This window comes from Dermacentor andersoni, chromosome 11 (genome assembly GCF_023375885.2).
Source record: "Dermacentor andersoni chromosome 11, qqDerAnde1_hic_scaffold, whole genome shotgun sequence".
NCBI lineage: Eukaryota > Metazoa > Arthropoda > Arachnida > Ixodida > Ixodidae > Dermacentor > Dermacentor andersoni.
Genome location: NC_092824.1, coordinates 100,310,621 through 100,330,972, shown reverse-complemented (window position 1 = coordinate 100,330,972; position 20,352 = coordinate 100,310,621). Strand labels below are relative to the sequence as shown.

At 49.8% G+C, this 20,352-nt stretch overlaps 1 protein-coding gene across 5 annotated transcripts in view; it reads right to left on the bottom strand.

Annotated features, from left to right (window-relative positions):
• Positions 1 to 3,090: 3,090 nt before the first annotated feature.
• The window catches only part of FipoQ (F-box/LRR-repeat protein FipoQ), a 695,691-nt gene continuing 678,429 nt past the window's right edge, over positions 3,091 to 20,352 (bottom strand). For 3 of the 5 annotated variants that reach the window (XM_055075220.2, XM_055075221.2, XM_072285447.1), the window contains 5 exons: positions 6,965 to 7,439; positions 6,169 to 6,435; positions 5,938 to 6,104; positions 5,675 to 5,877; positions 3,091 to 5,060 (listed from right to left, as the gene is read on the bottom strand). In XM_055075220.2, the coding sequence (XP_054931195.1) occupies positions 4,709 to 5,060; positions 5,675 to 5,877; positions 5,938 to 6,104; positions 6,169 to 6,435; positions 6,965 to 7,439 (1,464 nt within the window). In that variant the 3' untranslated portion in view covers positions 3,091 to 4,708. Of the gene's footprint in view, positions 5,061 to 5,674; positions 5,878 to 5,937; positions 6,105 to 6,168; positions 6,436 to 6,964; positions 7,440 to 8,468; positions 8,918 to 11,479; positions 11,608 to 20,352 lie in introns of those variants that run through there. The other 2 variants (XM_055075219.2, XM_050185895.3) reach the window with 2 other exon arrangements.

The following is a 20,352-nucleotide window of genomic DNA, read 5'->3' as shown; positions in this document are numbered from 1 at the left end:
TGTAGAAACTCCTCCTCCTTCTCTGATCATCTCCCTTACTGGCCACATGCCACATGGCACTTTCTAGCACTTCCGTACTTCAGTCTCGCCCTCGGCGGCGCACCAACTTAGGTGACCCCGCAAAAGAGTCGTGATTGTATACCTCTAACCATCTTTCACCGATAACGGAAGCTGGAACATTGTTATATCAAAGTTGAATTCATACTAAAACAATCTTTGTTCTATCCGATATATCGTTATAAAAGCACAGTGGCATCAGCTGCAACAGCCATTGCGAAGTAAGCGCAAGCATGATGTCACGTGCCGGCACCGCAAGCTACCAAGGGCTCGGAGAGTATAGATGCATTTACTGGACTTTCCGCTGCTTCACAACGCTAAATTATGAAGACGCGCCTAGTCTTGAATGTGCAGTACGTAAGCTTAAAAAAAAAAAAAGGTTCCGCCCAAAAGGTGAAGCACGGATTGCAATAGCAAATTAGTAGATAGCTGTAGGAAGTTAGGACAGTAGTTTTACTGACCGTATAAACTTGTAAACATTCACTTTCTAACTAAATTAACAATGGTATAATGTGTAAGCGTGACTGAACAAGAATGTATAAAGAAACAGACACACAGCGCTGTCTTTGTGTGTCTATTTCTTTCTACGTATTTGTTCAGTTGCGCTTACAGATTCTATTATGGATTCAAACCAACTAGCCCGCCAGCGTGTTTCAACTAAATTACCTAGCACGGTGTCACCCGCGCACAGGTAAAGATGAACACATCTCGCTCGATGAGCGCGGAAACTCGCTGTCAAAATGCTGGAGTGAGGAATCGCGGCAGCAGCAAGCGAATTGACCTTCGTGTATCTCTGACTTCAACTAGAACCAAACGTCGAAAGCACAGTGCATGCGAAGCTACCGGCACTCTGCAAACATCGCAGATCGCCTTGAAGATGAGGCCGGCGCATACTTTGACCACGTCGCAGATCGCTTTCAAGGCACTCGAGCGCCGGCAACGCGTCCCTAGGGTACAGCCTATGGCGACCGCTAAAGGCGTCTACTATGGTGTCCGCCATTGGCGTGCCCAACGCCGTAGTAGGTAGCGGTTGTCTCCACTCTATGCGGTATGCGGAGCGGCTTGCGAGGAGGAAATCGAGGCACTGTAGCAGCCGCCGGAGAAGAGCGCCCCTCCTCCCTCGCCCGACCCCCCGGCCTCGCGCGCGACAGGAGAGGGCACGCTTCCGGTCCAGCCTCACGGCGACGACACAAATGCATCTGTAGCATGATCTGTAGTGTTAATCCACGGAGGAAGGAAACTCAGGAGAGGCTCTGACGTCACTCTTTGTGAAGCAAAAGTGAAGCCGGAATTTGGCGTTGCTCATGGCGATGCTCCGCCTTTTGGGCCACCCTCCTCTCTTGTTTACATCTTTCGCGAAACCACGCCGCGCTGCGCGTGGTGTCGCGCGCGGAGCGCGCGCGCTCGCGCAACATCTGGCAGAGCACGGTGCAGCTAACACAGCGCAACAAGACATGGTGACTAACGCAAACCCGCCCACTCAGCGCCTTTGCCACGGCCCGAAACCTACCAGAGCAACACGTGTGAGCGTTCAAAACCATAACGCCGCCATTGTGGCCCAAAAGGCGTGACCATACAACAAAAAAAAAATAAAAAAGCAGCAAAAAAATGAGAACCTACTACGTCATTTCCGCCACACTTTTCTCCTAGCGCGCGGAGGGGGTAGGGCCTCTCCTTAGTTTCCTTCCTCCGTGTGTTAATCCAACTTTTTCATGGCGCATGCGCCCTGCCCTAGCGGATTTGTCGCGAAACTTTTTGGAAGAGTCGCGCGCGTGGCTGCTCGTCGAAGAAAAGAAGTGTCCGGTCGCGCACTACTGTAAACACTCGTGCCGTGTGCCGCGTTGAAACTCCACTGGTAGCTCGACGTCGGTGCGGTGGCGAAAACGTGCGTAGCATAAGACTGCAGACTGCAACACCACTTTGAAACAAAAAGCGGCCAGGGCCTCGTTCTAACTGCACCATGAACCACGTAGTTGCCGGCTTGCATTGACAGCTATCAAAATTAATGAAAAATTCTCAGTGCCCTTCCACTCTGTGAGGAAAGATGACCAGCGAAGCTGTATATGTAGGCCCCTTAATGGCAAACTGCACCTCCGCCGCGGGTCGGCCCTCGTATGGGGAGTGCTTAACGCTTGCTTCACCTCCGCCGCAGGTCGGGCCGGTATTTCACTATCTCCGGGATTGACCCACGTAGGGGAAGTTTTCTTGCGTACAACGACACGAAAATTTCAAGAGACACGCAGCAGCATAAACAACCGCTTCGCTCACTTACCAACGGTGTCGGCTATAGCAGCCGCCTTTTCGCGAGGGAACAGCACGGCCTATAAATGAGCACTTATGCGAGCACATTTTTCTCTAATAATGCTTTATGGCACGGGAAATCGTAAGAATGAAGGCGTTATAGAAAAACGAGAATCGGTAATGAATCAACAGCCCGTAATACCTCCATCTGGATCACAGCTGCCGTTGTCTAAGTGGTTCGGCCGCCCATATTGACTCGTCTCAGGGTGGAACAACACGGCGTATGTGCGCAGATACATTTTGCTACGCTTTGACCTTTCATATCAGCGATGCAACTTTTCTCCAATATTTGACGCTAACAACGATCTGTGGCTGTAGGTGTCAGGGCAAACAAGTGCACGCTTTGCTTAAACTTCGAACACTTCGAAGATACAAAAAGCGTGCTCCAAGTGCAGAAATCAGCGACAACAAACTCTAAGGCAGCCGTATCGGCAAACGGAACTCAGCATGCCTTTATCGGCCGCACTGTCTGCAGAACAGCGCACCCAGGCCTGCTCACCCAGTAGTCGGTGAGTGCTACATGGCTTCCAGGAACGACATGCTACTCCAAAGAAGCCATTAATAATGATTCGCGATCCAGGAAACGCGCAACCAACGCGCGCTAGACGTGGGCGCAGGTACAAAAATCAACCGGCAAAAGCCCCGGCACCCTTACAAAACGTTTTCAGCGGCGTGCGGCTGCAGAGGGCAGCACAGGAAAATGAAAAATGCGGGTTGCTATCGCAATAATAATAATAATAAAAAAACTTTAATTTACTGTAAGGAATAAATTGCCGTGCGACTTTTGACGGTGTTTCGAAGTACGATGCTTTCAACACCTTCGATTAATGAAATCGCCGTCGCCAGTTCGGCTTTTCCCACCGTGACGAGCTTCTCAAGGCATGGTGCATTAGATGGTGCGATCGAGGTGACCATGCGTACGAAACTTCGGTTGAGCGCTTACGAGCAACTGACAAAAAATGCGCTCGCGCATTTTAGAATACGCACTTTTCTGCGTGCGCACGTCTACTATATGTAGGGTTATTAGCGGGACAAATATTCGCTTGCTGTAACCGACAGTGCGATTGATTTTGCATTTCGTCAGAGCCGTAGGAAGCCCTACGACACCAAGCCTGGCCATCCAAATGTAAACTTCGTTTTATCGATAATACGTTATATCCGTGTTCGTCAGTACTAAATCTTAGTGCAGCGGCGTTTACGTGAATGCGACAAACGCGGGTTGAGTTTCCCGGTCAGTTAGGGTGAACAGGTTAGAGTGAGCGCTCGCTTGACCTACAACTGTCTGTAATGGGGTAGGCGGCACACTGGTCACGTGACCCTCCGGCTCCACTGAAATTTCTGGGTTAGTGTGCGGCCTGCCCAGCGCCTCTCTCTCCCACGTCGCCCTCCCCGCCCCCGTCAAGTGCGGCGGACGAGAATCCATAGAGGATACTCGCCCATGGAGTACACACCGCAGACTCAAGCGAGCATTCTGTCGAACGCTGACGGCGTTGACGCCGACACACCACCGAGAGAAAGAAGTGGACGCATTCCCTCTCCACAGTTGTCACGAAGGAACTCCGGGAAGGCGAGGGAATGGGCGCGTGCTCCGTCGCCGAGGGTTTCCGCATAATATTCTTGTCCTATTAGTGTGCGCTGTTTTCATTCTAAATATCATATATCAACTGTCCTAACAGCAAACTCTCTTGAGGGAAATTTCGCCATCTGCCTTGGGCCGAATTCTCTATGGCTCTGAGAGATCCAACTGCGTGTATAGGAAACAGTCAAAATCTTTCATGTGGGTTCAAAGGTTGACCGTTTGTACTAGTCGCAAACGCGCAAGAAGTTTCGCACTTTGTTTTCTAACTTAATGCCACGCTTTGTTTTTCTTTTTTCCTAAGGGAGTCGTGCACGAGACCGCACTTGTTGCAGCATGCGGTGGACGGGCTGTTCGGAAATACATCATCTGAGCTTTATTACTCAGCAGCTCTGGGCTGTCATTATTCTCAGAAAGCAAACCAGCGGGCAGGACATGCTATGTACTGAGCTTCAACAAGCATTCACAATTGCACAGCTAGAGAACCTGTACTTTCAACCTGTGATCTCTTTTTATGGATGTTCTATGTCATGGACAGTTTCAGGCTGATGCTGTTTCAGTTCGCTTCAGGCATTTTGGTGTACCTACAGGTAGGATCTTGCTAAGGACACTGTGGTTCCTTTGGATCAATTTATAAATTTAGCATGAACAGTAAAGATTGACTGACGCCAGATACAATTTTAGATGGAATAAATGTCAAAGGTTCTTCTGCATCCTTCGTTGTTCATTGCTCGGACGCTTGTTCGAAATCAGTAACACAAACTCCCGTGGGAGTCAGTTAAAGATAAGGTCCTTGTAGCAGGACAGAAGGTAGACAAGCGTCACCCGGCAATTTGTTGTAGAACGGACCAGCGTGTGTCTGTCCGCCCGATCGAAGTTTGACTTAACGAGCTCAAAATACTTGCCGTCGCAAAGAACGAGACAGCGCAAGCGGAGACACTTGACTCGCACCGTATCAATGGCCTTACTGCTGCGGTCACTAAAACGAAGCGTTTCACTGTCCCAGCCAATCTCCAGTCTCTCAATCTCGGCACAGTTATTGGCAATGGCGTCAAGCATGGAGTCGATGTGAATCTTCTGGTGAATCTTCTTGCAGCAGCCAGTCGCCATTCCAGCAACGAGAATCCTGGTGGAGAAGAAAGCCGAGTTTAGATTGCCGTTCGCGATATTCAAAATTGAGATTTTTAACTTCCTGCTCTACTTTTAACGCTTAGACCACCTTCCAGTTTTGCATCTGCTAGCTGAGCCTCAATCTTGTGCGGCTTGGCTAACACGCGGAAACATGCCGGCTGGCGGAGAACGGTTGAGATAACGGTAGACCGAAAGCGGTTCGCTAAATCTGTCTAATGGATAATTTTAGCTTGTAGGTACTGGGTAGGATCTGTTACCCTCAGCGAAATACTGTGTTACTGGTAATGTGAATGGAAGTAGCAACGCCAGTAGCGGCTTACTGTGACGTATTGCACAGCCAACATATTAGAAAGGTTCTTTTTTTATTACATCAGTTAAAAATAAAAGAACTGCACGCTAACGCTTACGTCGCTGCCGACACTTTGCACCAGCAGCTAAGTAGAAATAGTTCGTCACTGCATTAGTTACTTTATGCCCTACCTGTTTAAACTCTTCGCTACAAGAGGGCGCCACCAACGCGACAGCTCACGTGCACGTCTGCGGCAACCCGATGTCCGTAAATGGTAATACGCATGCGGACAAGCTAAACATTTCGGATGTTTGACGTACCGTATCTTTTTGATGATCTGCAAGGTGCTTTGCCAGAACTGTTCGCACAGGTGGGGAATGCCAGACAGAACAAGCCCCTGAAGCATGTGGCCCTGTACCTTAAGGAATTTCAGAAGCGCTTCCTCGGACAGGTTCTCATTCCTGTCAAGATCCAGTGCGATCAGGTTCTTGACGTTCCCCTTTTCCATCCAGTCTTTCAAGACCTGCAATGTTTCACCAGTCAACTGACATTGCACATTTACACGCCTCGTTCAAGCCAGGACCTGATCAGTGAAGCCATCCTGCTGGCCCGCGCATAAGTAACGCAAGTTTGGCAACCGACAGAGCAGGTCGCTAAGGCATTCTGTAGGGAGTTCTGTGGCTGTAATGTCCAGCTCCTGTATGTTCGTGTTCTCCCAGTCGGCTGCCATCACGTGCTCCGCCTTAAGTCCTAGGTTGAACAACACAATTAGAGGCTTTTGTAAAGGAAACGCCTTAAAACAAAATTTGCTTACCTGTCTGCTGCATCAACAGGGTCTTGAGCTTTTTACACCTCTGAAAGAGCAGCTTCAGTGTGGAACCCGTCACCTTAGCGCAGAAGTTCAGTGAAAGGCACTCCAGTTGAATACAGTTACTGCTGAAGGCTTCAACGTGACTGTCGTCCACAAACGCGATACCGTACATGTTGACACAGCGGAGGTTCGGCACAGCACTTTTAATCTTGTGAATATTGATGACTTCGTAAATTTCCTCCTCTTCCTCTTCAACCTTCTCATATGTGCCTAGCAGGAGCAGAGAGAGAGAGAGATAGATGAACTAATGTTCAGAAGCAGCTCTTGATTACCGGCGCATAAATCCGCACGATGTGACTACTGGACTCGTGAAACCAGCGCCAACAGAATACAGTAACACAAAACACATTGAAGAAACCGCGGTATATTACAGTAAGCTCACTTCTATTTTTTTGATGTGCTAATATACGTATTCAAGCGAACGTATATTCTTCCTTTGTATAGCTAATGGAGAAGGGAAATCAGTGACCACGATGCCAAGATCTCTTTCACATGTTATAATCGTTGTACTTAGTTAAGTGCGGTAATGTAAAGCATTTGTTACATATTTCCGCTGTATTTGTTAATACAGCGGAAATGCGCAGTTATGCTACGCATTTCGTATGTTTCTCAGGACGTACCCCTACTGTCTTACATCGAGATCTTCTTCGCTAACCTCGTTTAAATGCAGTTGCATTGTACCACGTGACACCGATCACTTGACAGAACGCTTAAGTTCGAGCAGGCGCACATCGCTCACCGATGAGGTGGAGCACCTCGAGCCCGTTGATGAAGTTGTATATCTTCCGCATGAAGCCCTCCATGAAGATAACCTCGGAGAGGCAGATGCACATGACACGCAGCTTGGTGGGGAACGTGTGCAGGTCGTTGAAGTCGTGCAGCTGCATGGCCGTCGAGAAGTCGAGCAGCATGTGCGTCAGGTTGGGGCACTTGTTGCCCAGCTCGTGGAGCACGGTGTGCGTGATGAGCTCGATGGGCAGCTCGATGTAGCGCAGCGAGGCGCCGAATCGCACCGCGATCAACGCCAGCAGCTTCTCGATGCTGGCCACGTGGAGGCCGGACACCTCGGGCCGCAAAGACACGTGGGTCCAGAGGCGCGAGTCGGCCGACACGGTCCGCCACTTGCGGCACACGCGGGCCAGCCGGCCCACCTCGCGCTGCGGCAGGTACGAGAAGATGAGCAGCAGCACCTTGTCCGGAAGCTTGTCGATCGTCTGCGCCGAGAGATGAAACGCGAGCAGACGACGTTCCATTTGCCCCGAGATCGAGAGAAAGAACACGACAGTTCGATAGTCCCAACAGTGGGCAGAACAGCTAACGGACGGTTTAGTATGTAAAGGACGGCATAGAATCGGGTGGAATGGTCAGAGAAGGAAATCTTGTCGCTCCATCGACTCGCAGATTATTAAAAATAGGGGATTTCGAAAAAAAAAAAAAAATGTAATTCTCGCCGTCGCAGTTTCGCTGCAGTGACGGACGTCACAGTCTGCTTGATGACCGCGAATACGATTATTAATAAACGTAATTTTTGAATTAGTTTCTTAATTAATGACTTTAGGGGACACATTGTAGTCGAAGAATTGAAGTCAGTCAGTATTGAAACCAAAACCTTTTGCTAGAAACATTGTGCCTACTAGCACCTATTCCAAGAAGTACGGACTTTCAATGTGAAATGTATTGTTCCTGCTCCAGTTAACAGTGTCCATAGTGAATTTTTTTTCCGCAGCGCGCAAATATGATCGCTAAAACAACAGGGCATTTCAATGAATGTTTTGAACAGCTGTATGTCGAAACTGCTACAAGGCGTAGATTTTCTAGCTAACAGTTATGCTTTAAATAGTTGCCGACTTCAATTCTGCAACAGCATGCCCGCTAAATTCATGTTAGAGGGTTAATTAGCAAACGTTGGTCAATTATTTATCGCAATGGCAGTAATCAGGCTAATTCCAACGTCCGCCACTGGTGTGAAACTCCGGCAGCAAGATAATATCGTTTTGTGTCGGATACCCTACATTTTCATTGCCTGAGACAGCCGTCACAAATGCATGCCGCAAGCTAAACTCCTACCGAGTAAACTACTCTACAAAGTCGAGTGGCATGTATAAAAGTCCAACAAAGCCCTTCATCACAGGACGAAAACACGCTATAATCGTTGGCAAGCACTTCTCAATGGCACGCCGGAGTCGCATACCTCGGAACATTCGCAGGTAAAGACTGCCGCAAAGTACAGTGACCGTACGCACCACAGCGTGCCTGCCGTGAAAGGAGCCCCCATGGCTTGATTCCTTGAGGTTGGCGATTGCCGCCGAGGACACGTCCTGCGTAACGGCCCACATGCTGCTCCTGCCACCCTGACTGCTGCCGGCGGGTCTCGCTTTCTACGCCCGAGGATCTGTGCCTGCGCGTGCGTGCGAGGGACTCGGAGAGCCCGGCTCGACTAAATTTAGGCCGCGTATTTATATTGCCGCGCCCCGACCTCCTCTCCCGGAGCTCCGGGTCTCTGCTGTGAGCGCTCCGTTGTCTTGGCGTTTCCTTTCCCCCCTTCCCCGCAGTGGTAATTCGGCGTTTTTTTGCTGGAATGCGGTGGGCGTTTGAGACGCTCGCTCGATTGGCCGGTGATCGTCGAACTGCTACAGGCGGTTGTTCCGCTGGCGCGGTCGAGTACGAAGCTGCACGCGCCGCGGTGACGCTGAAATCAGTCGCCCACTCCCACCCCCCTCCCCTCCCCCCCACACTTTCTGAATTTGTTGGTCTACAAGCACTTATACCCAAAGTTCCAGCACATCACTAGAACATCTTAATGTCTGTCTACGGTTCAAAATATTCATAGTCTGCAGACCTGAGGCCAGGTCTACCACACACCGAGATAGAATAAACCAGTTACGACACAGGGAACATAACATGAAAAATAATAATAACAAAAAAGGATCGCATGACAGTGCGTTTATGTAGCCGACAACACCGCTCTACATTTCGTCAGCCTCCACAGTAAGGCGAACCAATACAGTGGTGTGGATCGAGATCTATAAAATAACTGTGTCACCAATATAAAGAACCTTTATTTCCTTCATGGAAACGTGGTTATAACGACGCGATTTGAAGAGAGGACACAGAAAGAATGCACACAGGATGGACGCCGAACTTCAACCCGTGTGCATTCTTTCTGTGTCCTGTCCTCAAATCGCGCCCTTATAACCATGTTCCATCAAGCCAACAACCAACTAACCCATCCAAGTCTATTAATCGCTGTCCTTTCTTTCCTTCTTTAATTTTTTTCTCTCTTTTGCGAGCCTTGATTGCCTTATAACGGCTGCTCGTACAGCGGTAAAAAAAAAAAAAAAAAGAAAATGTTGCGCGTTCTAACGTCCCCAAACAAAACACGGACCGCGAGAAACGCCATGGTGCCGTCTTTCACGAGGACACGATGCAAAATAAAGAAGAAAAAAAGAAATAAAGAAAAAGTCATAGGTAGAAACACACGAGGTGTCGAAACAGATACTAAACGTGAGTCATCATGATGACTAAATATGCAATTAAAAGACGTACGAGTGCAATGATATTTAAGAAGCTTAATATAGCTGAGAATATTACAGAAATGTCAGTACAAGCTGCACAGGAAATATATGCATCAGTTCCTACCTTCGCGCTTTAGCTTTACATGAACATCTTTCGCCTTTCTTGAACGCTACGAAACCGCTCTCTCCAGACACCCTGCCATACCCAGTGCGCCGCGTCGAGCGAAGTTCAATGCCATACGTTCGTGTGCTTCGTGCCGTTCGACTTACATAGGAACTACCTGCGGCCAGTTCCCCGTCAGCTGTACTTCCTTTCAGTTACGCCAGTGTACCCTACACACTTATGACGTGCATCGAAAATCGCCCCCGAGTGTCCAGATGCCTGCGTGCGCGTAGCTCACCGAAGAGCGCACTTCAAAGCTGGCTTCACCACAATAAGAACGTCGTTGCCAAGAAGCCCACTTCTGAGATCTTTCCCTCTCTACGGGCGATTGCACCAAAATGGGCATCGGCCCATTGGGCATATACGTGTCGTGCATGCGACGGCACCCTACGTTGACTTCGAAAGTAAAAAAAAAAAAAAAAACTGCGATAAGCGTTAATTATTACGAAACATTTTAAGGCACAGACAAGCACCCTTGGACTATGACTATGATCTGGTTTCTCTTACAAAATTTCAGCATACTCGTCGCTGTAGACGTTTCTGGGCAAGTTAACGGCTGTTCTGGGAATCTCAGTAGCCCCAGAAAGGACAAGAATGGACATAAGGTACTACGTGCGCTATCATATTATCTGTCCTTGTCATTTTATGACATCCGACAGACCAACACACACTCACACATCCAGAGCGGGCCCTGGGAATGGGGACCCTGCCGGAACGGCTGCTTTGTTTCTAGGAACTGCCGATAGGCGGCGACACAAATTTATGCTAGTTATGCTAGCAAAAACTTGGCAACAGCTCTCTTCACCAAAGACAAAGGCAAATCGGAACGTGTGTGTGTGTGTGTGTGTGTGTGTGTGTGTGTGTGTGTGTGTGTGTGTGTGTGCGTGTGTGTTTCCAGCAAGGTTGTTTTGACTAGCCTGCAGTTAAATTTTCATGTGCGCGAGCAAAAACTCAGCATTCTCTCTTTGTCGTCGTTCCAACCCTTGCGTGCCTAGTTTCCTTCGGCTCTCCTGGGGTGGCGGGTACGTTGCGCGTGTCTACTTTGCGCCGGCTCCTCGGGACAGCAGCGCTCCAACCACGTGCGTGCCATTTTCCTCCGGCTCCCCGAGGTGGCGGTATTCGTCCACGTTGGAGCGCAATATTAAAACCAGCAGCTGCTGAGTAGCGAATTTCACTGAGCATGAGCCATTGGTCGTGCATAGATTTGACTCAGGCTAAGAACGTGTCCAACGTTGTACCCGAGCCAATCAGTGTATAAAAGCCGACGCCCTTCACCGGCAGATCAGATTTTCGACGATCGAGGACTGCAGTGTTCGTCGCTGTCGTTGTTCCTTTAGTTTAGCCCATTTGTGACGGCACAGATTCACCCAATAAAACGCTAGGTTCGTTACAGTTTCACTGCTTCCTTCACCGTCACTACCACGTGATATCTGGTGGAGTTGCTTTTCGTTAATGTTCCGGACCACCCCGATAAGCCGTGATCCAAGCCCGGACTGCAATCACAACACCAACGTCGTCCCGGACCATCGAGCAAGCCGCCGGCTACAACAGCTGCCCCCGGAGCACAGACTTCTACCTGAGACGACCAAGAAGATCGTGGCCAAGACAGCCCCAATGGCAGCCGCAGCATCCTCCATCGTTCTGCAACAGGCCATGGAGCCACCGACCTTCCGCGGATCATCGTTTGAGGACCAGGAAAACTGGCTGGAAACAGACAAAGGCTGCTTTCAAGAACTGGAACTCCGACGACAAGCTGCGGCATGTGTATTTCGCGTTAGAAGACGGCGCCAGGACGTGGTTTGAAAACAGGGAATCGACACTGACTACACGGGACCTGTTCCGCAACGGCTTCCTGCAAAAAGTTCACGAGCGTCCCACGCAATGAGCGTGCGAAAGCTCTACTGGAAACCCGCATGCAGCTGCCGAACGAGAACATCGCAATCTTTGCGGAGGAAATGACTCGCCTCTTCCGCCACGCCGACCCCGACATGTCTGCAGAAAAGGAAGTTCGGTTCTTGATGCGGGGTGTGAAAGAACAACTATTAGCCGGATTGATACGCAACCGGCCCAAGACTGTCGCTGAATTTGTTTCGGAGGCCACAACGATCGAGAAGAAGCTTGAAATGCGCACCAGGTAATACAACCACCGTGTGCTGACAACAAACTGTACCGAAGCTCTAGCTCTGGGCGCCGATGACATGCGCGAGACAATAAGAGCGGTCGTACGGGAAGAGCTGCAAAAGTTGTGCCCCAGGTCACAGCCCCAGGTGGCCTCAATCGCGGACATAGTAAAAGAAGAGCTTCAGCAGTCACTAGAAGTTCCGGCATCAGCGCTACCCCAGCCGGAAGCGATGACCTACGCCGCCGTCGCCCGCCGTCAAGGTCCCCTTCCGCAACCGCGCCAGCACCCACACTGCCAGCACGCCCGCCCGTCGCCCAGCGCAGTGCAGAGGAAAGACGGTCTTGAACGGTGATAGGTTACGCTAGCCGGTCGCTGTCGAAATCGGAAGGCCATTATTCTACGACCGAAAAGGAATGCCTCGCCATCATTTGGGCTACAGCAAAATTCCTTCCTTACCTATATGGCAGGCCATTCAAAGTCTCCTGCGACCATCACGCGTTGTGTTGGCGAGCCAATATAAAGGACCCTTCAGGACGGCTGGCGCGGTGGAGCCTCAGACTGCAAGAATATGGCACCACTGTAATCTATAAGTCCGGACGAAAACACTCTGATTTCGATTGCCTATCACGCACCCTCATTGACCCGCCGCCGCAAGATGACGAGTATGACGATGCCTTCCTTGGAATAATAAGCGCGGAACACTTCGCAGAACGGCAACGAGCAGACCCGGAGCTAAAAAGCCTCGTGGAGTATTTGGAAGGGAACACCGACGTTGTCTTTAGGGCATTTAAGTGAGGATTGTCTTCGTCCTCACTTCAAAGCAACCTACTCGCAAAGAAGAACTGCTCGCCAGTCCGCGCCAACTACCTTCTTGTTCCCTCAGCACTGCGCAGCGTACAGAAGTACTGCACGCCCTACATGACGATCCGACTGCTGGATATCTAGGATTCTCCCAGACGCTATCGAGGATACAGGAAAGGTATTACTGGCTGCGCCTGACCACCGAAGACCTTTACGTGAAGACATGCCGAGACTGTCAGCGACGGAAGACGCCACCGGCAAGGCCAGAAGCATTACTACAGCCGGTCGAGCCTCCTTGCCGCCCATTTCAGCAGAACCGGATGGATTTGTTGGGACCCTTTCCGACGTCAACATCTGGAAATAAGTGAATCGTCGTGGCGACGGACTACCTCACCCGCTTCGCTGAAACGAAAGCTCTCACCCGCTTCGCGAAACGAACATCCTGCTGCGACATCGCGCCCCAGAAGTCCTCATCACCGACAGAGGAACGGCCTTTACAGCGGAGCTCACCCAAACCATTCTGCAATACAGCCAGACAAGCCACAGGACGACAACTGGCTACCACCCGCAGACGAATGGTCTTACGGAGCGCCTGAATAAGACCCTCGCCGACATTCTAGCAATTCATGTTTGTATTGCGCTTAGTGTCGCACTGACGGAACTAATGGACGAACACGAACTTAAAGAACATAACGTGGACGTATACGTCCAAGCTATGTTCGTTATGTTCGTCCATTAGTTCCAACAGTGTAACACTAAGCGCTATACAGCCATGAACGTCCATCAACTAGCCCCGTTTATTGCTTTACTAAATGCTAGCAATGTACGTCGACGTCAAGCTTAACACGTGGGATCTCGTCCTGCCGCACGTAAGCTTCCCTTATAACATGGCAGTGCAAGAAACAACTCAGAGCACGGCAGCAACCCGACGACGACACTCGACGCCATGCTGCCGCATGTCACCGACCAAGAGAATCTTGACATCGCCACCTACCTCTAGCGCGCCGAAGAAGCCCGACAGCTCACCCACCTGCGGATTAAGAACCAGTAGAGGACCAACAGCCGACACTATAACTTTCGACGGTGCTACATCGAGTACCAGCCCGGCGACCGTGCTTTGGTTTGCAGCCCAATAGGTCGACGAGGACTTGGCGAGAAGTTTTTGCGCCGCTACTTCGGACCCTACAAGATCACCCGACACGTTGGCGCACTCGACTATGAGGTCGTGCCAGACGGCATTTCGCTAATCACAGCGGCGCCGCTCACAAACCTAAAATAGTCCCTGTTGTGCGACTTAAGCAGTTCTGCCAGCGCTAACGAACTTTGGGACTTTGCATAGCTGAACTTTGGACTTTCTTATTTCTTTTTTTGGACTGCATTACGTTGAACTTTGTTTCTTTTTTGTTTTGTTACTGTTTAATAAGTGTCCTTGGAGAGCGGGGCATTGACACGTGGACTTGTTTATTTTTTCGGGTGGGCGCTTTTCACCTACACTCTTAGGCAAAGTTACACCCTTTGGCTTGCCCCTTCTGCCACACAATAATCGTTATCTGCCTTGATGCGTTTCCTTTCTTTAACGCTGCGAGCCCGGTACTTTCCCGTAACGAACGGCACGCGCGTTATCAGCATAGAACAGTTTACACCCTTTGGAGTGCCCCTGCTGATAACGCGCGTGGCGTTCGTAACTGGAAAGTCCCGGGCTCGCAGCGTTAAACAAAGGAAACGCATCAAGGCAGATAACGATTATTGTTGTGTGGCAAAAGGGGCAAGCCAAAGGGTGTAACTTTGCCTAAGAGTGTACGAGCAAATGTTATCGCTCAGCGCGGGAAGCGCCTGCATGTATCGGAAGTTTCTGGAACGTTATCGATGGTTCTATCCGCTGTCTGTTGTCATCGAACCCTGTGTAATCTGATGGCATGTATGCGCGACGCGAATGGCGTATAACTTTCTGGGGGACACGCAGGCACCAGCGATTTCTCTGGAACGTTCGATGGCTCGTGCATAAAAGCCGACGCGCTTGACCGGCAGATCAGACTTTCGACGATCAACGACTGTGTTCACCGCTGTCGTTGTTCCTTAATAAGTGTAGCCTATTTTTGAGGGCACACGTTCGCCCAATAAAACGCTAGTTTCATTACTCACAATTTCGCTGATTTCTTCACCGTCACTACCACGTGGCAATATGTTAGCACCGTTGGAATGCATTGATTGTACACCTTTCTCTTCAATGATAATGGTAAGCTTCCAGTCAGGAGCTGACAGTGTCTGCCGTATGCGTTCCAACCCATATTTTCTTCCCATGATCAGGGTCTCCTGTGAGTAACTGACCTATGTAAACGGCTCCTGTACAGTATTTGCAAGCCAACTGGCGATCCTGAATTCTTGTTCCCTTGTCAGGCTATCGAACATTATCTTCTACATATTAATCTTCAACCCTACATTCTCGGTTGGGGTCCTCAATCATATGTTGTGATTCGTCCCCGATGTTCCTGAACGGGGCAATGTCATCTGCAAACTGAAGGTTGCTGAGATACTCGCCGTTGATTCTCACTCCTAAACCTTCCCAGTCGCTTGAATACATCTTCCAAGCATGCAGTGAATATTGTTAGAGAGATTGTGCCTCCTTCCTTGACCCCTTTCTTTATAGGTAATTTATAGGTAGAGGTAGGTAGAGAGTTTGAGGTTGAGAGGTAGAGAGGTAGAGGTAGGAAGAGGTAGGTTTATAGGTAGAGCATGTAACATGACCTTGTCCTGTTGGCTCGCCATTTCCCGTGGGGACAAAACGAAACCATAAACTGTAATCCTCGCATTTCGACCTTGACGCCAGCGCGCCAACTTTCACTTGGTCAAAATGGATGCCGCTGCTTTTCGGCTTTTCAATTGGGCTCGGGGCGTTTGTTTGCACGTCCCGAGCCTTGAGCCCCAGCGAGTATATATTTAGGGAACGCATTCCTCCGCATTGTGGGTTCGGCAGTGAACCGATCCGATGTCGGCTTAACTTCGACCGTCACGGCATCGTGAGCCGCGTACGCAGCGAGTCACTTGGAGGCAACTCGAAGAACGGACCTTCCTTTCCTTCGCTTTTCTAGCACTAATCCACGCCACGCAATTGTCCCCAGAATGCACCCTCTGCGGAGCTCCCATAGCTGACTTCCACCACATACTATACATTTGCCCAGAATCTCAACCACCCTGTGAATTGAGACTCACGGACCTAGAAAGTTGGGAGGTCACGGTTTTCAGCTCCGATCCGGCTGTTAGGATTGGGGGCTCAATCCCATCGCTCGTGATCCGTTCTCGAGATTGGAGTCCGGCATGAATTCGAAGGTAGCTGGCCCATGCCGTCGTCCAACTTATCCACGCTGAGGACGTTGATGAAAGGAAGTACTGCTTCTCATCGAGAACGAGGAATATGGGTTTATTTACAGTATTTACATGCAGTTCATCAGTCTAGCATGACTGCGAGAAAAAGTACGTCAGTCTAACACGACTGCTTGAGAGAGTGTCTCAATCTAACATGACTGCTTAAGAAAGTGTATCGAGCATCCGCAGAACAGCCGTTTATAAACACTCCGTCCTCCCCCGATTCCAAGGTGGCGGAAACGTTCGTCCAGTCATCGCAAACACGCCGCCTCTCCGCGGGACAGTTTACACCACACACACACACACACACACACACACACACACACACACACACACACACACACATGTTCTCGGTCCGAAACCGACATCACATGAATTTCGTAGAACTCGGAGCGGACCCTTGAAGTGCACCCGGGTAGCCATTGTCTTGCGTCTTGGTCGGCGCGTGGGAAGAGGTCTCCGGCGACGTTCCCGCGGCAACTCCCTCACTCATAGCAGATCAGGTCCGCGTTGGTGGGTTCGGTAACAATAGTTGGCCCGCCGAACTCATTCAGTCACAACGGCGACGAGGCTAGAGCGTAACGGTGGCGGTTTCAGCACAAAGCCTGCTTCGTCAAACGCATCCTAGCTGAAGCGACAGAGAGTGGAGGACGCGCGTATTGTTCCCGACACAAAGCCGACTTAGTCACGCCGTGGCTAGAGGTTGGCGGCGGCACTCCAGGAAAAGATGACGCCCGCGGTCGCAACTGGTTGGCAAAACTTGCACTGCAGCTGGCCGTTCTTAACACTGTCCAGAGGCGGCTAATCAGCTGGACGCAGCAGGTCGCCGAACGCCACCGCCCATGACCAAGAGCCACCCCAAACTTAATTTATAATTTAAGGCTCCATATTTAATAAATGTTTTCACCATCACCTACGCAACGCAGCAAGGCTTGAGGTCCCCAGATAAAGGCTGGCATGATACGCGCCAGTGTTGCTGCAAGTGATCATCGCGTTCTCAGTTCCTTGCAACAAGAAATTTTTTCTCGTTTCGACGGTTGTCCACAATTCAGCGGCATCCCGTATTGTGCGCCGCGTGGTACCCTGCCTTGAAGAAGCGGATTGGTCAATTCATAAGACAGGTGCTTTTATTAGTCGTGCACGACGGGCAAAGCTACGCAGAATCACTAAACGCTCTGGGAAAAAAGTATTGGTTTCTTTTTTCCCTGCGTTTCTCGAGGCTGCAGCACAAGTCGACAAAGAAGTTTCTGACTATTACAGGGACGACGGGAACGAAGCATTGTCGGCTATTTGTAGCAGCAATGGCGCGCCCGCAATCATGATCGCGCTGTCCGATACTGGGTATCAGAGGAGACGGTTTGCACTGTTCTTGTTTTGTTTTTTGAAGCCTAGTACGTCTACATCCGTTCGTACAAAGGTCATTGCATAGAAGTACTGGATATGCTGGAGATGTAGTCTTTGTTTAGCTCACTCGGCCTTCCTTATCTCGTTGCACTTTAACTACAGTATACAAATGGCCCCAGTGGCTCTCGGTATTTGCAACATTCAAGTGGCCCTTCAAGCCTGTTTCGGACCACTTCATTGGCGGAACGTCACAACCGAGGTCGTATGCACGTTTTTTTCAGCGGAGAACAACAACCAAACAAACAAACAAGCCAAAAAGAACACGGCTCTTTTCTGTTCCTATTGTGTATACATTTTCCGATGTGCATGCGTGTTTGAATCTGTGTCTGTTGTTCATTGTATACATTTCCCTCCAAGTGCACTAGACTAACATACTATATATAGTGTTCTGCGTGCTGTCTCAGCTCGTGTGCAACTCTCATCCCATTTAAGCGTGGAGGGGGGGGGGGGGCTTCGTCAGGCGTTAGCTTTTGTTTCTCCCTTTGTAAGCGTGAAGATGCACGCTTGAATAATGTTTTTAATTAAATCGTTCAATTCAACATTGAGATGGCCAAAATTTCCCCACCGCAGTAGCTTAGTCTCTATGGCGTTCTGCTGTTGGGGCAGAATAAAGGTGTGGAATTTCACGTGCCAATACGGCGATCGGATTATGATGCCCGCCGTAGTGGAGGACTCCGGTTTAATTTTGCCCGCCCGAGCGAGAGAGAGAGAGAGAGAGAGAGAGAGAGAGAGAAAGCAACGAATAAAGGAAGCACTCGAAATTGCGGTTTCAAGGCCGGTTTAAAAAAGGAAAATAAAAGCTACACAGGTCCGCGCCTAATCCGCCAGTCTTATAGTGGTGGTGTATCCAATGTCGCAAAGATGTCTATGTCCATGCGGCAAGGCATTAATTACGCCACCTCGCGCGCTCCCCCCCCCCCCTCGCCCCCTCGCCCCCTCCCCACCCATTATTATTATTATTTTAGTGTTGATTGGTGATGGATAGATGGCTGGACTGGAATAGATTTATGGACATCTCATCGAAACTTAATGGTGCCTGGCGCCAACAGGTACTTCGAATTTCACAACATACAGTACACACAGAAAACAAGTTACGTATATCACAATTAAGGGAAAGTCACAAATTATATATCCCAACACTTCGCTTAATGTCGAAGACTTAATTACTATCATTTAAATATTATTTCCGATGATTCTTTTTTTTGACATTCTGTTTTTATGTTAACATGTTGTTCAAAACAAAACTGATCCGGAGTCGCCCACTACGGCGTGCCTCATAATCAAATCGTGGCTTTGGCACGCAAAAATTTCAGACTTGAATTGCTCTTCAGTAGCGCCCCCCCCCCCCCCCCCCCCTAACAATCCGATAACTGCTGACTTGATGATGAATATAGCGATTTAACGCTCACGGGCCAAGTATGACCAAAGCGCACCAGGCCAGTGGTAATGAGTTAAAAGTGAGTCAGTCAGTCAACAACAAACTTTATTAAGGTCCTAAGGAACTACTAAGTCGTAGTTGCGGGCCGCTCCCACGTTGGGGCCGGAAGACCATGGTCCTCCGCCCGTTCGCGGGCCCTTTGGACAGCCCTTAGTTGGTCCTGGAGATCGCCGCTTTTAAGGGCCTCTTCCCAGTCCTCTTGTTTATTAAAAGATGCGTTTTGTAACGCAGACCATTGCCAGAGCATGTGTGCTAACGAGCAATACTCTTCATTGCACTCGGGGCAGTGTGGGTCGATGTCCGGAGCAAAGCGGCTAAACTTACCTCTCGAAGGGAAAGATCCCGTTTGTAACATTCTCAATGTGGAAGATTGAGGTCTAGTTAGCTGTGGGTGTGGCAGCGGGAATTGCCTGCGCCCAAGCTCATAGTGTTTCACTATTTCATTAAAAGAGAGTAGAGGATCAGAATTATGCTCACAATCCCGACTGTTTAGCGTATCAGGACCATTGCGGAATGTTAGACCTCGCGCCTGGTCATGAACTAGCTCATTCGGGTTGCGTTTGCTGGAATGTACATTGGATCCCATGTGCGCCGGGAACCATGCGATAGTGTGTACAGCATCAGGCTGTCTTTGCTTGATTATAGCCGCCGCCTCTTTCGAGATTAGGCCAGATAGAAAGGCTCGTATGGCTGATCTCGAGTCAGTGTAGATGTAAGGCCGCGAGGGGTCATTCATAGCTAGCGCGATGGCAGCCTGTTCAGCCGCCGCTACCGTGGTGTGTCTTACCGAAGCTGCATTAAGAATTTTCCCATGAGGATCAGCTACAACAGCTACAAATGAATCTGTGCGCCCATACTGGGCAGCATCTACATAGGTGGTTAATTGCAGGTTTTTGTGCGTAAAGTCAATGAGAGAGCGGGCTCGTGCCTTGCGTCTAGCTGCATTATATTGGGGGTGTACATTCCGAGGGAAAGGGCTAACTTGAAAGGTTGCCCTAACGGTGTGAGAAAGCATGATGGCATTCTCGTCGACTACCAAGGGGGCTAGACCTGCGGACATTAATATGCTTCTGCCTGCCTTCGAAGACGAGAGGCGGACGGTTTGTGCCGTTCTTTGTGCTTCGATTACCTCCGTCAGGGTATTGTGAACCCCTAATTGTAGGAGCTTCTCCGTGCTGGTGCTAGTGGGAATTCCCAGTATGTGTTTAATGCTTTTTCTCATCAGCGCATCAATTTTGGCCTCCTCCGAGCGGGACCAGTTGAGCGCCGACGCTACGTAGTTTATGTGACTCATCAGGAACGCATGATACAGCCTAAGAAG